The sequence below is a fragment of the Rhamphochromis longiceps genome, linkage group LG8 (assembly GCF_057381845.1).
Source record: "Rhamphochromis longiceps isolate RC_006_pf linkage group LG8, R_longiceps_female_GT1.1, whole genome shotgun sequence".
Classification (NCBI taxonomy): domain Eukaryota; kingdom Metazoa; phylum Chordata; class Actinopteri; order Cichliformes; family Cichlidae; genus Rhamphochromis; species Rhamphochromis longiceps.
Window position 1 is genome coordinate 22,555,404 of NC_140564.1, and position 18,114 is coordinate 22,573,517.

The window sequence follows — 18,114 nt, forward strand, 5'->3', positions numbered from 1 at the left end:
GCAATAAACCCCATTCTGATTCTGATTAATACTACCTGAGCATAATTTGAACTCCACAATCTACCTGATTATTGATGCTGACCATGTCTATTTCTTTATGACCACAGCGTACCCATTTTCTGACTTTCTTCTTCCAGAGGATAACGCACCATCTCACAACTCTCTAATTGGCTTCTTGAACATGACGATGAGTTCACTGTACTCAGAGGGTCTCCACAGTCATCAGATCACAGTCAAATGAGCACCTTTGGGATGCCGTAGAACGTCAGATTCTCATCATGGATGCGCAGCTGCCACATCAATATGGACCAAAATATTCAAACAAGGTTTCCAGCAGCAGGGAGTCCAACCTGGAACTAGCAACGTGTACCTATTGAAGTGGCTGATGAGCTAATATAAACTGTAATTGGTGAGTCAAGCCAAGGGTTATGTTTTCATGAAGAGTTTTTTTTTGTGATCTAATTGAACTTCTTTGACTTTATTTTCAATATTGAACAGTTAGTAAATGATGTAGCAGGTTTAATTGATGGTCTGTTGTCTTTGTGTAACTGCACATTTAGTGATGATGTGTTGGCTGATTTAAACTGAGACCTGCTACTTTTTACATGTTTCCTGCACATGAAGATTCATTTTCAAATTTAACTGAATCTTGAGTTTGACTTGACTTAATTTTTTTAATTAATACAATTAATTTGCAGTAATTTAACATTAAAATAAGTCTTGTAAAAATAAAAATAATTAAGAATCTTCTCCAGGCATATTTTAGGACTCCTAATACTGATTTTCCAGCAAAGCGAACTGGAGTATCACAAATCAGACAATTTTTTTCTTCCATCCTGAAAATATGAATGCAGGTTCCCTGTGTCTAAATTCTATCCAGTGAAGCTCAAACATCCAAGTGAAACCCACAAAAACAAACACTCTAATGAATGCTGCATGCACCAGACCGACGGCAGTTGGGGGCGACACAGAAGAGAGACTGCAGGTGCACGACCCACAATGCCACTTGTTTTAAGATGCTCTTTCCTGGAACAAGAGACCAGCTGCTTACAAGTCCTTAATTAGAAAGCAAGTTCAAGTGTTTTCTCTTTAGTCGACCATCTTTTTCTCCGAGTCCAAAGTGTTCGAGCATCATCCATGTCAAGTGGCAGGACCCTGTCACCCGGGCAACAGGAAGGAAGCTATTTTGAGCAGTGGGCACTCTGCCACTCCTGTAGGAGCCACAGCCTTATGGCAGGGATGAGAATGAGTTGGGGAAAAAATTTTTTAGATGCACGTCTCGCTAATGGCTACATGTTTTTATTGATTTATCTTTTATTCTGAATGAACGTTACACACTCAAAACCGGCACTACAGTATATATAAACAAATGACAAATTAAAGGAAAACCTGAACACTTAACTAACAGCAAGGGCATCTGGTGGGTTAGTTAACCCATGGGAGGTATCCTCTTGAGTGGTTTGGGTTCACTTAGAGAAAGGGTGATCATAAATAAGGCCTGGGGATTAGATTCAGCCCAACACAGACTTCATTCTGGTTCACTGAACGGCTTTGGAAAATGTGAAGTGCATAAAGTTTGGGCTTTTAACCATATTTTCATACGTTTCACAGCTCTGGCTACTGATAAAGTCCTTTCCTATGGCTATTCATACTATTTTAAAGTAAATTAGAGACGTGCTGTGGAAATTGCACTTCTTTTTCTTATTTTTATACATCTCAGGGATTAAAGTTGTAGCTAAACTTCTTCACGCTCACAGAAAGGGAAGTTTCACTGATCCAGCCCACTTAAGATCAAAATGAGCTGTATGTGGCTGCTGACTTAGAAAGAAGTGTCAAATCAATACAAAGTTGTTGTACTCTCAGCAAGTAAGGAAATATCTATTAAATGAGAAAAATCTATAGGGCGACTGTAAGACTTGTAGAATTAAAGCTAATGAACAATGAGGTTGATCTGAGGGCACTCAGTGGTCCACCATCCTACTAAGACAATATTTTTCCTTTAATTTGTCACCTGTTTACTGTCATTTGTATTTTATTCTGAAGTTTTAGAAGTGGGCTCAGCTCCAGATCTAATGGCTGTACGACCAAAATACAACAAGTAAATGTGGAAGAGTCCTATGACACCCTGAAACACCCTAAAGAGCACTGAATGTTTCTCAACATTACTGTCAACATTGAAATGTTTAGCTCAAGGGCACACAGGGACCTGTCTGACCTCCTGGCCCTCCAGCTGAACTGTGCAGTAGTCACATCATCTCTAGACTGAGTGCGAATCCTCTCGGCTCACAAAACTCCACTTTTGTATTTTCAGCTCCTTTAGTGCCCAGATACAAGAACAATTCGCGACGAGGTGAGTGCAAGTGTGCTTTAAGAAATTGAGAGATATCTCATTAGAATACCCGGCTCGCAAATTGAAGCTATAATTGCATACCCTGCACATCACTTACACGGTAATGTCTCCCATTCCACTGTGTTTATATTTCCCCAAGTGGAACGGAGACCGAGCTCTAAGAATCACAGCGAGCCATCCGTTCAATCTGGCTGCTGAAACCAGGCGAGGGAGGACAGGCTGAATCGACAAACAAACAAAACACAGACGTCCCCGTGGCATTTATTTACAACGAGCCGCAACCTCCCCTGAGAGGGGCACAAGGTGCAAAACAAGAGGCACGAGCTAAGCAAAAATGGCAGTGCTGCCTAATGGCTGCTCGGCTACTGTGAGGCTAAATGTGTGAAACAAATGTGAGATGTTGAGTGCAAGAGAACTTTTTCTTTTCTTTTTTTTTATTCAAGTGGAACCAGCAGCAGATGCTATTTTAGTCAGGACATTTGTACTGATTGTGATGACCTGAGAAGAGCTGAATCCAAGTTCTGCCCAAGTTTAAAGCAGAGGATGAAGAGAAACAAATTTTAATTCAGGCAGTGGGGTCTCTCACAGTGAAAACACAGCACAGGAGTCTGTATTTGATTTGATGCCAGCCACAAAACTTCCATTACTTTAGTTTATTAGCTGTATTTTAAAAACTGACAAGAAAAGAGGAGACAAATGACCACACAATAGATTTAAATGAGGCAAAGTCCAAGTCAGCAACCTAAACTACCAGGTTTTTTTTTTTTTCACTGAGTGAGGATTTATCAGAGAAGCTCAGCCTCACAGGACACTTACGTGTGCCATCGAAGCGTGTGGCGATGGTGTCTAGAAAGGTGTTCTGTGGGGCCAGGAGGCCCTTCATCACCGGCATCTTGACCCCGATTTAGGAAGGTCACCTGCTAGCTTGAGGTCACACCATCCCAAAGGCACAGCAGGTAGCTTCCAGGGAGTCTCAGCAGGTGCGTGAGACTTTGAGGGTGACTCTCTGGCACCAGCCGCAGGGATGCACATTTACAGTAAATGCTGCCACCCTTCCCCGAGCGATGCCTTCTCAGTAAATCAACAGCGTGGCTTTGGGAGGACTAAAATAGCTCACTCCAACAATGCAGAGGTTTGGGTGCAGTCTCGAAAAGGAGAAATTAAGAGTCACGGTCACGAGCAGCTGAAGAAGGGATCAAGTGCAACTGACTCTGAGATCCAAAGAGCTTCAAAACAGTGAGCCCAGCTGTTGCTTGTCTGCACCTTTCAGTCGGAGCGCCGATCCCGGCAGCAGTGTGGAGGAAGTTATCCTCCAAGTGCGCTGCGCTTTCCATTTAAAAGAGGACCGCAAATCTGTGCGACGAAAAATAACAGCATGTGTCTACACCTCTTTTCAGTGATGCTCAGTGATGTGTCAGGATGCTGTGGGGGAGTAGTTGCATCTTCTTGAGCGTTCTCCCCTCCTCGCTACTCTCCCTCTCCCTCACTCCTGCTCCCATCCGCGCCGGTGATATATCAGCCAATGAGATACAGGCATCCTCTGTAGGGACCTGTTTTCATCTGTGGTGGGGGTATAGAGAGAGAGAGGGGGAGAAAGAGAGTAAGGGAAGAAAGGGAGAGGTAGAGGAAAGAGGGAGGGGTGAGGCTTTGGGAGCATCTGACAGCACCATCACACCCAGCAGTGGTACTATCAGCACATGGCTTTTGTGGGCATGTCTGCAAAGCAAGGAAAGATGGATTACCTGCACATCGGTTAACGAAGCCTTTTGTATTCTGTTGGACTGTGTGCTGTATTGTCAAAGGAGCCTGGCTAAAGGGAGACTGTCAAAGTCCTCTAATTTATTTATTTTATCCAAGTTGCAGAGTAAAGGAGGCACAGCTTCAAAACACCGTTCCTAGAGTTTTTGTTTTTTTTTTGTTAATTTCCATCTTGACTATTAAAAATGAGGCTGGTTGCCTTTGCCCTGTCACCCCCTGTGGAGTATCCATGAGCGAGTTAAGACTCTGGGATAAAAGCCGCTAAGAGCGGATTAAAAGGATAAGCCTGGAGATGTTTTTCGTGACAACGCGATGCCAAAACCCCCAAACCTAACTCACTTTGACCCAAGAAAGCAATACGGCTTATCCAACGAGGGGAAATACCTCTAGACAGTGAACGTTCTCATCGGGAAGATAAATCATCTCCCCTCCGTGTTCGAAGAATCCTGTCAAAATCAATCTCATTAAAATTGTAGTAATCGGGGAAAGACGATCCATTGCTATTAATTAATGTGATCAATATTAAATGTTGAACGTGAAACCTAATATTAGGGGTTATTTGGGGGGTCATGCAGCTAATATTATAAGCCTGTATTATTGTATTTTGATCGGTATGTTATTAATTTAGAAGGAGGTTTTCAGCATTTTTACTTAACTAGCACATTCATCAGTACATTTTAAATCACTGGTATATGTATGAGGTGCTGAATGAAAACCTACAGTTGCTTTGTTTTGTCAAGAAGTAAGAGAAAGACCTAGAATAAATCCTACAATCCTCCATATTCCAATTAGAAGTCAATAGGCCTCAAGAATGTTTTATTATGGCTGTTTTGTGACTCAAAAGACGTACAACACACACGATAATACCCACTAATATAGCAAAATAAGATAAAAAGAATGAGATCTTCCCTACATATTTTCTGTTCCATCCATCAAATGTGTCTCTATGCAGATTGGGAGTCAAGTAAACAAAAATGATGAGGAAAGAAATATAATAGAAATTTCTTGTGGGGGTTGGTAATCTTGGAAAGATTTAGCAGATTCAGCAGCAGTGTGGGTGTTTCCTCTCACCAGAAATTGCATTTTTAATCTTCTCAGTGAAAAAAAAAAAGTACATTTGTTTTTATCTTGACTAACATTTCTGAAAGCAGCTGCAGACTTCTGAGAATAGCCACCTCAGAGAAGAGATGAAAGCTGTTACGTCCACCGAAGGTGGGTATTTTAGGGGATAATTAAACAAAACCACAAACACATTAAATGTTAATTGCTGGGAGCAGAGGTGAGCTGGATTTGGAGGAGAAACAAAAAAGGTGGAGAAAAAAAAAGACAGTGAAAGTAAAAGAGAAGCTTGGAGGCTTTTAAGAGAGGATTGTTTCCTCTCTCGGATCCTATTCAAGCCTTGGCAGCCATTCACTGTTTTCTATTTTTAATGACATCTCATTGTCCCTTCTTCTTGTAGTTCATCCGTCGCTGCTTGTCACTAATAAAGAGGCTAATACATTAAACATGCTCACGATCATCTCCTCGGTCTAATGTGACAGAGTGACGCACACAGGGTCAGGTGAAATATTATCCCCAACTACATTTCCCATAGTTCTCAGTTTTAAGGGAACTGCTGGCGTGCTTGTAAAATTCACTTTGGCCCCTTAATTATGCACATAATAACATCTGAAAATTAATTCCTTGAATATTCTGCTGATTGAACTGACTGTAATTTACTAAACTTGAATGAAAATCCACAACCCTAATCCTGATTTAAATTGTATGCCAGATAAACTCAGCAGCCAGGCCGATTCACACATCCCGCAGCATCCCTTCTCTCACTTCAACACACTTCCCCCCTGCATCCCATTGAGAAGTCAAGCCTGCCTTTCTCAAATCTGTCTGTTTACAATGAATTAACTTGTGAGAGAACAGATGTGTGATCGCGGGCTCTGAGCGTTTGTGTGTCTGTAAATCCTCTGGGCGTATGAGGACGGCAGGCAGAGGAAGACACAAGCCATCTAACTAAACAACCAAGAAGAGATAGAAGGCAATCTGGAATGAATAAACAGCAAAGGGAAGAATGAAAGTACCTGCCAAGAAATACATTTTAATGTGAAACCACCCCAATAATGCTGTTCATATACACAACTGTGAAATACAAACAAACTAACTTTTTTTTTTTTTTTTTTAGGTGGATACTTAAGAAAAAGGCCTGAAATCAAACTAGTGCCATATTGTTTTAAGTTCTTCCATGCAGTGCTGTTTGCCAGCTTTCTTAAGCCAAAATGTAACACTTGTATATACAGTTGAGGCATTATGAAGCCAAAATAAAGCGAGAACGATGTCAAATCTCTGCTGAAATGGGGCGTTTCTAAAAATATTAGCCCACTTTGTGAACGAATCGACCTACAGGAGAGAAGCAGTCGGCTCAGACCGGGGCTTATTCAGACTCAGACTTTCTTTGAGGCTAAAGATGGCAACAGGAAAATCTCACAGAATCAAATAAGGATGTGAGGATTAGTCTAGTCAACATACATATAAATATGCGCTTTCTCCGTCTTCTTTGTCTGCTCCCCTTTTTTCCAAAACCTTGATTATTTATAAGAAGATGATATTAATTCAGACGAGAGCCCTCACAGTCAGAGCTATCAACAAGAATTCACTGCTTCAGTCAAGGCTGACAAGCAGTTAAATGCTGGACCTGTGGGAGATAGCATTATGCTGCATGTCTTAAATATTAGACTAGCTCCCTCTGGTGGTAACAACAAAGTCCTGACACTCCTATTGCACTATTGTTTATGATGTAACTGAAGAAATAAGCTGTACAGGTGGTGAACAATGCGAGCAGGCAGATACTGAAGGCTATCTTGATTTCATAAGCATCATCAGTTACAGTCTAGAGGCCAAGGATGCTTACCAGTAATCAGCTCTTCTGGTCTGATGGATCCACTTGACTCTAAGATGAAACTAGAAGCTGGCCAAATCTGCACAATCTGAAAGAGAACCAGCTAAAAAACACGACTTCCACCAACAACCATATGATGTCAGATAATTAACTAAGTTAAAAATAGCATAATTACCTTCACCAGGACATGCTGTGACTGCTGTCTAACAATACTAAAGGGACCAAAAACACAAAATTCAGCCACATAACAGTAGCGTACTAGATTTAAATCTTGCCAAATGCTGCTTTAGTCATCACAGGTAATTTCACAAAATGGGATCATTAGATGGTGCAACATTTAGTAACAGATGGTATAAAATGAAAGCTTAAGCAACTCCATTAAAAAATGCAAGATATTAACAGCATGTTCTTTTGCTTTTCCTTTAACTGCCCAGAAAAAAAAAAAAAAACATTGGAGAAAAGTAAAGTGAAATTTATTGAGGAATGGCAACTGAAGCTTACATTTAAATACAGCTCAAAGATTTTCTCGTGCTGGTGTCACCAGAAAATTTCCACTGGAAATACTCGGGAAACTTCTAAATTGGGGGTTTTGTACAGATGAGACTTCGGGGATATTTTGTCAAAAGTCAAAAGTGCATTTTTATTGTTTAAAAATCAGAGTTAATGCATCGTGGTTAACATCTCCCACAGGCACACTTCATTAAGTCAGTCATAAATAAAAAACATCCAATATCATCAGTCTGTAAGTGATCTCAGGAAATCGTTTTGCCCAGAAGGAATTCAGCATATTCTTTCCTGCGCAGCACCCGCTGCATTTTGAACGTATTGGGTGAGGTGCTCGAGTACGCCATCATCTGCTTACGAAGTTTGTTAAACGCTCCCTCTGCCACCAGCTGCACTCTCATTGGCCCGATGCTGCCTTTGATACGGAAGGATTTGTAGACGGCCGAATCCTGCTGGAGAGAAATGTCCAGCTGGGAAGCAAGAGAGGAAACACCAAACAAAAAGACAAGGTAGAGTGATTTAATGACAGACTGTAAACATGCTGCCTGTTGGTGAACCTTCATTAGGATTTCTCTTACCTTATGTCGTTGTTCCTCTGTAAGCCTCCTCACACCTTTCAGCTCTAAGAACACCTGGTAGTGAGGGTCCGAGCCACCAATTGTATCTCCTGCAATGCCACAATAAATAAAATAAAATATGCTGCAAAGGGTTCAATAGTTTTCGCATCATATTCAACTTTCTTCTATGATTTAAGGGTATAAACAAGAACAAATATTACCCAGGATGCCGCTCTCAGCACAGCAGTAGTCAACCAGCTGAGCTCCTGGCCACTGAGCGACGGCCTTCTTCAAAGCACTGAGGAACAATGCTTCTGACACTTTCTCTCCTCGAACATTCAGCATCTGACCTCGTCTAATGGAGCATGGAAGCAAGGAGAAAGTATCGTGTCATGCTTTATACACACACACACACACACACACACACACACACACACACACACACACACACACACAGCATAAGAAAAACTGTACTGCTGTCCAGTGCTGTACCTGTACTGAAACTCCACGATGGGACACTGGTTGTGAAATCCAACAACTTTTACAATGTCTCCGATGCGATATCTGTAACAAGGGAAATATACAGGTAAATATGAGAGTTTGTTATAGTTGTAATATCACATTTTAATTGCAGTGATGGTCATAAAGAGCCATCGGACAAATCTGATTTTACACTCATTAGCAACTTTGTTAAGTACACCTGTTCAACTGCTCATTAACACAAATATCTAATGAGCCACTCAGAAACTTGGTGCACACAGAGATGTAGCCATGGTCAAGATAACCCACTGAAGTTCATACCAGGTGTTAAAATGGGTCAGAAAGTTGATCTAAGTGACTAAATGTGGCATGGTTGTTGGTGTCTGCTGGGATTTCACCACACAATCATGTCTAGGGTTTCCAGAGAATGGCACGGAAAAGAGAAAATATCCAGTGAGCGGCAGATCTCTGGTAGAAATGCTTTGCTGATGTCAGAGCTCAAAGGAGGGTGGCCAGACTGAGTTGAGCCTATAGGAAGGCAACAGAAACTCAGATAATGACTTGTTGCAACCAAATTATCAAGAAGAGCATTTCTATAATCACAGTGCATTGAACTATGAAGCAGATGGGTACAGCAGCAGAAGACCACATCAGCTGCCACTCATACTCTGCAATATTCTTGATATTTATTTAGAATCACCTCTGTTAATTCTTGATATTTATAATTGAGTGATTTGTATATATTAGTGCTGTTTCTTAAATTTGTAAAATCTGTAACATACTGTATTGTTTAGTCTGTTACTGTTACCGACTTGGAGCAACTGTAATCCACATTTATTCCCACAAGTAATCTGATTCTGAAGAACAGGAAACTGAGGCTATTATTCACATAGGGTCACCAAATTTGGACAAGATTGGAAAAAGTTGCCTAGAGTTTCATTTTTTGCTCCACCATTTGGAGAGAGGATCAGAATTTGGCATAAACAACATGAAAGCCTTGTTGTAACAATCGTTCAGGCAGATGGTGGTGGTAGCATAATGGTGTCAGGGATATTTTCTTTGTTTCCTTGGTACCAAGATCCTTTTAAACTCCACAGCCTCCAACTGAATAGTGATGCTGACCATGTCCATCCCTTTATGACCACAGTGTACCCATCTTCTGATGGTTGCTTCCGGTAGGATACCACACCATGTCACAAAGCTCAATCAAGTCTCAAAATGGTTTCTTGACCAATGAGTTCATTGTACTCAGATGACCTCCACAGTCACAGAAGTCTCAGTCCAATAGAGCATTTGTGGAACGGGAGATTCCCATCATGTCAACACTGACCAAATTCTCTCTGGAATGTTTCCAGTACCGTGTTGAATCTTTGCTGTGAAGAATTAAGAAAAAAGGATGTCCAACCTAAAAGTAGTGAAGTGTACCTAATAAAGTGTTACATATCAAACATGAACACTTCCATTTGATTCTTAAACAGATTTAGAACATGTTAAAATGCAGTGTGACCCATCACAATCATGAGGACGTAAACATACAGCTGCAGTTATTTATATTTGTTTGTAGATGAAATCGAACCTGTAAAGTCCTGAAGCATTTGTGACAAGCAGCTCATAGTTTTCTCCCTCCTTCACCTCCTCCATCAGCAGAGTGTGAGGGGCCTCCTCATCCAGGCTGCTCTCTGGGAGGAACTCGCAGAACATTGAGCGAGGGCACAGCAAGTAACGTCTTTCTGACTCCTGAGGCCACAGGTTCACCCCAATTAAACCTGCAGGGGCACAGATAATGAGAGCAAATGCTGACCTCATCCACATATAGAAACCCTACAAATGCCCAACTGCAACGGTTTTTAATTAAACAGCTTAAAAATGTAAATGAAGGCTCTTACCTTCAGTAGCAGCATAGAAGGGCGAGTAGAAAGGCACTCCTTTGCAGTAACTCTCCCTCAACATTTCACCGTAGATCTGATTGGAGCCTGAGTCCACTGCCAGGACCAGGTTCAGATGAGGCCACAGGCGCTTGGCAATCCCCCTGAAGCCGTCCTGGAAGTGGGCCCGGAGCTGGGCAGCTCTCTGTGGGTCTGGCTTCATTAGCGCTTCAAGCTTGGCCCTCACTTTGGGCTCCAGAGACAGAGCAGTGCTGATTTTCCCCCGTTCAATGTCCTCCACAAGTTCCTGCCAACGCTCCTATGAGATCGAGAGCATATTAGGGAGAAATGACTTGCCCAAGCCTTTATTCATAAAGCAATTAACACAAATGTTTTAATCAGTCAGTGGGAGCTAAACACCTGACTCAAGATTTCATCTTGTTTTACTAAATGATGTCCCAGTGAGAACGAAATGAGGCACATGTGAAGGACAACAACAGCCTGCTACTGCTCAATGAAACGTTGTCTCTTAAAATAGACAAGAAATAACATTGCTAATGCTTTTCTTTGAAGGATGGAATGGATGAATTACTTTACATACTTTACGGTTTCCCATTAAGTCCTGTTTTTATGCCTCTACTCACATAAAAAAGAAAGAAAAACACAAAAACAACAAAAGTAACTCATTCCTGACAAACAACTGGGTACCTGTAGGGCACTGAAGGCATAGAAAACTGTGGAGGCGAAGTTGGACTCCAGAGTTCCCACATTAGGATCTTTCAGCGCAAAAAGAAGATGCAAATAGAGCGTGTCCTTCTCACCGGGAACCTGAAGAAACATAAGATTTTATTACCGAATCGGTCACACAAAGGCTGACCACTTGTTAGGCTTGCTGATTGTACCTTGAAGGCAGGTGCTGGAGTCGTGTACAGGTTTAGGATGTGGCGTGAGGAGGCTGGTGTCGAGGAGTTTGGTCCGATGGGAATTCCAGCCTCAGACTGCCGAAAAGTAGGAGTGTAAAAGAACTTGGTGGTGCGTTGAAGGCTCTTGGTCTCAGGGAATGCCTGCTGCATGGCATCTAAGCACACAGTCACTCCCTGATGGAAACACACAGCGAGTATTATTAGTAAAATTTCCTTGCGCAGCGCATGGGCTACACCGTCATCATCATCATCAAGCAGTGACTTCACCTGCAGGAAGAACTCAGTGTTGGTGTCCTTAGTGCTGAGCAGCATGGCACTGGATCCTGATGTCCCGGAGGTCATGGCCAGAATTAATGGCTTCTCTGCAATGATGAGCTTCTCTTCTCCAGCTGCGATGCGGTTGATTAGGTCTTGATAGTGCGTGTATGTAGTAATAGGATGGTATGCCTGAAATTCTTTAATATCTAGAAAATAAACAGATTTCATGATTTAAATCAAAACTGTATTGACACCTCTAATTTATCTTTCATCATTTGAGCTTATTTTAAGCACAAGTATCAAACAGTCCCCAATTTCAGCATCGCAATTCTCAGGACCTGCTGCATTGTCCGTGCCCATCAGGAACACTGGGACATTTCCCAGTATACTCAGGGTCATTTAATACCCTGGCCTGCTGTGAATAGTTTAAACAGCAACATTACAACAAGCAGAAATGAGTTGGTGGTACTCTCAGAAACCACATTCTCATCCACAGACTATATGATACTGCTGCTATATGTGCACAGGGCATAGGCAGGTGAACCATGGACACAAGTAAATGCACACTCCAGCAAGACACACAGCACGCAGCAGCTTCTATATCAAAACTATTTAAGTGAAGCAATGAAATTGTGGAGGGGAAGAGAACGAGAAAGTCACAAGGAAGCATCTTAACTCTGTGGTAGTCAGGATAATTTTCATCTCAGATGATCATAGAAATAGTGTAGTACTTTTTACATCTATACTAAAGGTGTTGTAGTACAGGAATGAAAGGAGTGATACTAAAAAAAATATGAATGTAACGTTAATAATACACATATAAACATAAATGATGGTAGTTGTATTTGATTGCATCTGGCTACAGGTGTACAGGCTACATGTGTTTTCAGTGTCAATTATCTGACAAAAAAATGAAAAAAACATGAGAAAAATAAACAGATTTTGACTTACAGCATTATTATTCTTCCCTCCAATATTTCCTACAAATATTACTGTAATAACATAAAATGAATTCATTTGGAAACCCTTTGGCACAACTAAATAACAAATCAGCACATGGAGTTAAGTCTACAAAACGAGCCAAATTCCACTCAATGCATGAAATGCTGTTTCAGTCACCTGTACGCTGAAAATGTCTCGGGGACATTTGTTCATTGAAAACAATAAATTTGATGACACAGGTTTAAAACAAAATAAAAAGAAATTTTAAAAAAGCTTGACTTGCTCACAAAACAATAAAAATTGTGAACAGATAAATGCAGCTTTGATTATATTTGGAAAGCAACACGTTTAAAATAGGAATCAAATCAATATGAAATTGTGATTTGTTGCCGTTATTTAAGGACTCTGGGGTCTGGTGGCAGCTGGTGGCACGAGTTTTTTCCTTTAATGTGTCACCCCGGTCTTCCCAAGCGTTAACACTGAATAAGCACAAATGTCTTCACACTACCTGCTTGCTAAACTAACGCCATCTACTTCGCTGCTTACCTTTTATTGAGCTGAAGTCGTACTGTCTTCCATAATACGTATCTGCGCTTTTACGCAAGCGCTTCAGCAGAGTCTCCTGTTGGACTTCTTTGACTTTGAGTGTGTCTGCTTCAAGTTTCCTTCTCTGCCGCCTGCCCAGCCAGCCTACAACCTTCACCGCTACATGCTGGCTCAGAAGGCTGCTTAACGTCCGGTTTTCAACCTTTATCTTCAAGATTAATGCCATCCCGGCCACAGAGCACAAACCGATGACAGCGGGGAGAGGGGTCGGCATGGCTGTTACACAAGACACACAAAAATACAGAGGAGCCAGGTGGGGCGCTGTTAGTCAGCATTAGACCGTTACTTTTCTTCTCATTTACAAACAAGAGTACGCAGTCTACCGTGAAAGTGCGCAATCCTGTCGAGACAAGATGGTTTTTATTTCGCTATTTCGCGCACTCATTCACCGCTTACCGGGAATCTGTCCGCTGATGGCCAGGGCGACCGATGAAACCGCAAAACAAAGCGGAAGTGCAACGCGAAACCAAGAGGAAGACATCTTGAGCATTAAATAAGATGTGACGTCCCCGTGGTTATAATAATTAATGTCTATAAAAAGCCTTTGGACTGCATTTCCACGCCCAAGAAAGCATGTCAACTTTTACTTTCGCCGCTGTCTGTGCTGCTTCCGTATTTGGGTCAGAACTAGACGCTGATTGGTTTGACTAAATCATGACGTAATAAACCTGGAAATACCAACTAAAAAAAACAACAACTTATATTTTATTTATCTGTTTTTGCTTTAAATGTAGCACCACTGCCTGGATAATGCTATAGCGTCCGTGGTTGTGATTGCACAACAAAGACAATCAATCTGCAAGTTCGATTCTTATTAAATATTTCTTACATAAAACACGGAAGTGTGAGGGTTTGTGGACATATATACTACCAGTCAAAAGTTTGACCACACCTCATTTAATGTTTTTCTTTATTTTCATGGCTATTTACATTGTAGATTCTCACTTAAGGCATCAAACTATGAATGAACACATATAGAACTATGTAGTAAACAAAAAACTGTTTTATATTTTAGATTCTTCCAAACAGCCACCACTGTTTCAGTCCCTGAAACAGTCACATGGGGGAAGGGGGGCACACCTACACACTGTAAAATAGTTTCAGAAAACTGTGAAGAAGTCCATGATTTTCAAAAATGTCTTATCTGTGCTTCAGCATAAAACAGCATTTTCTGACTGTCAGGATTTTGCATCTTTCAGTCTAACGTGCTTATGTATGTCAGATATGTTACACAAAAAATATACAAAAAAAGGACCCTGGGATGACACCCCAATGTCAGGTGTCTGCCTCCTGCTGGTTCCAGTGCCCAACGTCGTACAGGAACGTAAACAGCAGTGAGGTTTGTGGGGTTACTGAAGTTTGGTTAGCTGGTATATAATGATGTGCTATGTCATAGGTGTCAAACTCTGGCCCGTGGGCCAAATTTGGCCCGCAGCTTAATTACATTTGGCCCGCGAAGCCATGCCAAATTACTATCAGAGCTGGCCTACTGGTATTACACAGCTAATATATATATTGTTTAGTATTAAGCTTTGCTTGTTCCATATTCAGTTTTTCAGCAAAACGTGTTTGAGTTCATAAGAAAAGATTCATTCTTATATCTGGAGGAAGTATTTTTTTAAATAAATATTAACGTTAGCCCGCGACTTTGTTCCATTTTTGAATTTTGGCCCACTGTGTATTTGAGTTTGACACCCCTGTGCTATGTGATCGCTAGCGACACAGCTATGTTAGCATAATATAAACAGTGAAGCTGGAGGACTCAGTCGCTAGATGACGTCTTCGCCTAATTTGCATAATTGGTCATGTAATTATAAAGGACCCTGTAGGAGAGAGAAATAACATCATGGAAGAGACATAAAGTCAGTAAAAACACCCTAAAACCATTTAGTATATATTTAAAACCACACATTAAATTTCTTTATCCGGACTTAACGTTGTTAACAAACTACATTAATCAAAAATGGACATAGCAAGCATCACCAGACAGCTTCAGTCGATTTTGGATGTAGAAGATGGAGGTAAGGCTCTGCAAGGACATCCGATTTCTAAGTTAGCAATAGAATAGAATAGAATAGAATAGAATAATCCTTTAATTGTCCCACAAGGGGAAATTTGGGTGTAACAGCAGCAAGAAAGACACATACAAACAAACAGTACACAAGACACAGAACAGAAACATACACAATTTTTACATATTTACATCAAGGACAAGGGTTACCAAAAACAGAGTACTGTACCGTTATTAAATTAAATAAAATTAAATACAGATAAGAGGCAAACCCTGCTTATAGTGTGAATGGGTTGATAAAATAGAGCAAGTTACAGCGCTGATGTAAAACTCTATGTTTGTTGGGAGCAGTTTTGATTGTACAGTCTGACAGCTGCAGGGAGGAAGGACCTGCGGAAACGCTCCTTCATGCATCTAGGATGTAGCAGTCTGTCACTGAAGGAGCTCTGCAGTTCAGCAACATTTACATGCATGGGGTGGGAGACTCTGTCCATCAGAGATGTTATTTTGGCCAGAGTCCTTCTGTCTCCCACCAACTGCACTGGGTCCCAGAACAGAGCTGGTCTTCCAAATGAGTTTATCCAACCTCTTCCTCTCAGCTGCCGATAAACTGCTGCTCCAACATATAACACTGTAAAAAATGACAGATGCCACCACAGAGTCATAGAAGGTCTTTAAAAGCGCTAGCTGGACTCCAAATGACCTCAGCCGCCTCAGCAGGTAGAGTCTGGTCTGTCCCTTCCTGTAGAGAGCATCAGTGTTGTGGCTCCAGTCTAGTTTATTATTCAGGTGAACACCCAGGTACCTATATGTAATGTATGTTTGCACTGATTGCCGATCACGCTTCAACTGAGTCCTCCTCGGTCAGAAGGAATGGTACTCCACAGTGATGTAGTTCAAATAACTTTAATAAGGAGGTGGCAGATGACATCAACAGGATGTACAACGCTGTACATCCTGTTGATGTCATCTGCCACCTCATTACGGTAGGGAGGCAATTGCATCACAGTATTCACATGCAGGTAAAGGGGGTGTGAGTATGTATATGGGTGTGTGTGGTCATCTGTAAACAGAAAGAACAAACATTTGTATTAACCACTATGGATAGCAGTGTACCCCTTATACAGTACTGTGGGTTTCCAGCGTAATGTTATACAATCTGCCATAACCTCATGGCCACTAGATGGCACCCTAAGACCATAAATGAATTTCTGGCTCGTATATACATTGGCAAACCAGACCTCTGCAGATTACAACGATTCAGAGAATAAACATAGTAAATAGTTACATCCACCTACAACCACAATGCTTGACAGTAAGTCGTATATGGAATGAAATATGGGCTGAACACAAGGCTGCCTGTAGTAGGCCAAAAAAACGCATCTTAGCGATAGCAACGGGACTAGCTTCTTACGTAGCAAATTACACAAATAAAGTCAAACAAGCATCACTCTCATCTTACAATACTCACATGGTAAGCACGCACACAGTATTAACTCACACGGGAATGCAAGTAAATACGTTACTCCTCCGACACCCCTCTCATCTGTGCAGAACTGCGCTGAACACGTTCCCAACCGGAAGTACAGATACCGAGGTGCATCATGGGTAACGTAGTATAAAACAGCTACAGTAAACAAGCAGACTTTTAACACTATAAGAGTCCACTATCTCAATGTCCACTCCCTGGATGTTCACCGGTGTCAGTGTGGTGGGTCTGCGTCTCCGGAAGTCCACCACCAACTCCTTGGTTTTCCCGGCATTGATCAGCAGGTGGTTCTGCTGGCACCAGTCCGCAAAGTCCAGAGTGTACTGTCTGTACTCTGAGTCGTCCTCACCTGTGATGAGGCCAGCTATGGCAGTCGTCAGAGAACTTCTGTAAGTGGCTAGCACAGTTCCCTGTGGGGCCTTCATACTGCAGACCAGCGTATCAGAGACACAGCCCTGTGTCCTCACATACTGTGGGTGTTCTGTGAGGTACTCCAGTATCCACTGGGACATGTGGTGGTCCACTCCCGATAGCTCCAGCTTGTCCCTCAGAAGTCGTGGCTGGCTGGTGTTGAAAGCACTGGAGAAATCAAAGAACATGATCCTTACAGTGCTTCCAGGCTTCTCCAGGTAAGTCAGAGCTCGGTGCAGGAGGTAGATGATGGCGTCCTCCACCCCAATGCCAAGCTGGTAAGAAAACTGCAGCGGATCCAATGAAGACCTCACCAGGGGGTGCAGATGGCTTAGAAGCAGCCTCTGGAGGGTCTTCATCAGATGTGATGTCAGGGCTACCTACCTGAAGCTGCTGAGGTCCTTAGGATGGGAGGTCTTTGGTACCAGTACCACACAGGAGGTCTTCCACAGCTGTGGATTTTTCCCCAGCGACAGGCTCAGGTTGAACAGATGATTGGAATGGTGTATTTTAGTGCATTGATTTATTTTAAACAAAGCAATGTACAACTACCGCTTCTCCCGACCTGCGTTATAGTCAGTGCGGGAGCAGCGGCTTCGCTCATGCGCAATTAATTTGCAGTTTGGACGCGTAGGTGTAAACACCTGCTCTGACAGCAGCTGGGGGCAACTGCTGCGTTAGGACCGCCGCCTGTGAGTGCTTTGGCACGGGCGAGGTGCCCACGGCAGCTCCCGCTGCTTGTAAGAGCGATACGTGCTTTCACGTCAAAAAAGTCGTAATAAGACTCCAATAACACCAGAAAAAGTCACCAGATTTGTTGCTTTTTAGAGAAAAAAGTCAATAAGGGGGTCTGAAAACTCGCTAGATGTAGCGACAAAGTCGCTGCCGTTAAGTCCTCCGTTATTTGTTTAGCTAAACAAGTAACTTAACACTGGGTTACAGCCAATGACTGTATACAGTCATTGGTTACAGCACCATAGAAGTATATACAAAAAATACAAGCCTCCGTTATTTATTTAGCTAATATGCTAGTAGCCAATGTGCTTTAAGCTAACTCGGCTTCCCACCAT

The 18,114-nt window shown here is 42.0% G+C and overlaps 2 protein-coding genes across 2 annotated transcripts in view; both read right to left on the minus strand.

The window, feature by feature from the left end:
* Nucleotides 1-4,373, minus strand: part of LOC146663654 (voltage-gated delayed rectifier potassium channel KCNH4-like) — a 44,791-nt gene extending 40,418 nt beyond the window's left edge. Inside the window, exon 1 of the mRNA XM_085416516.1 lies at nt 3,167-4,373. Within this exon, the coding sequence (XP_085272642.1) occupies nt 3,167-3,242 (76 nt within the window). The 5' untranslated portion in view covers nt 3,243-4,373. The remainder of the gene's footprint in view (nt 1-3,166) is intronic.
* A 3,082-nt stretch (nt 4,374-7,455) lies between these two features.
* Nucleotides 7,456-13,743, minus strand: ghdc (GH3 domain containing). Its single transcript, XM_085416517.1, has 11 exons — nt 13,530-13,743; nt 13,074-13,349; nt 11,595-11,791; nt 11,307-11,501; nt 11,113-11,232; nt 10,426-10,723; nt 10,116-10,305; nt 8,552-8,623; nt 8,281-8,414; nt 8,081-8,169; nt 7,456-7,972 (listed from the first exon to the last, which is right to left on the minus strand). Exons 1-11 carry the CDS (start codon nt 13,621-13,623, stop codon nt 7,751-7,753), a joined length of 1,887 nt encoding a protein of 628 aa, XP_085272643.1. The 5' UTR covers nt 13,624-13,743; the 3' UTR covers nt 7,456-7,750.
* Nucleotides 13,744-18,114: the final 4,371 nt, after the last annotated feature.

Coding starts and splice junctions, on each gene's coding strand:
- ghdc (XM_085416517.1), bottom strand. CDS start 13,623: ATGCTCAAGATGTCTTCCTCTTGGTTTCGCGTTGCACTTCCGCTTTGT. Junction 11,502..11,594: donor ACACTGAGTTCTTCCTGCAG/GTGAAGTCACTG, acceptor TGTTTCCATCAG/GGAGTGACTGTGTGCTTAGA. Junction 10,306..10,425: donor CTTCTATGCTGCTACTGAAG/GTAAGAGCCTTC, acceptor GTGCCCCTGCAG/GTTTAATTGGGGTGAACCTG.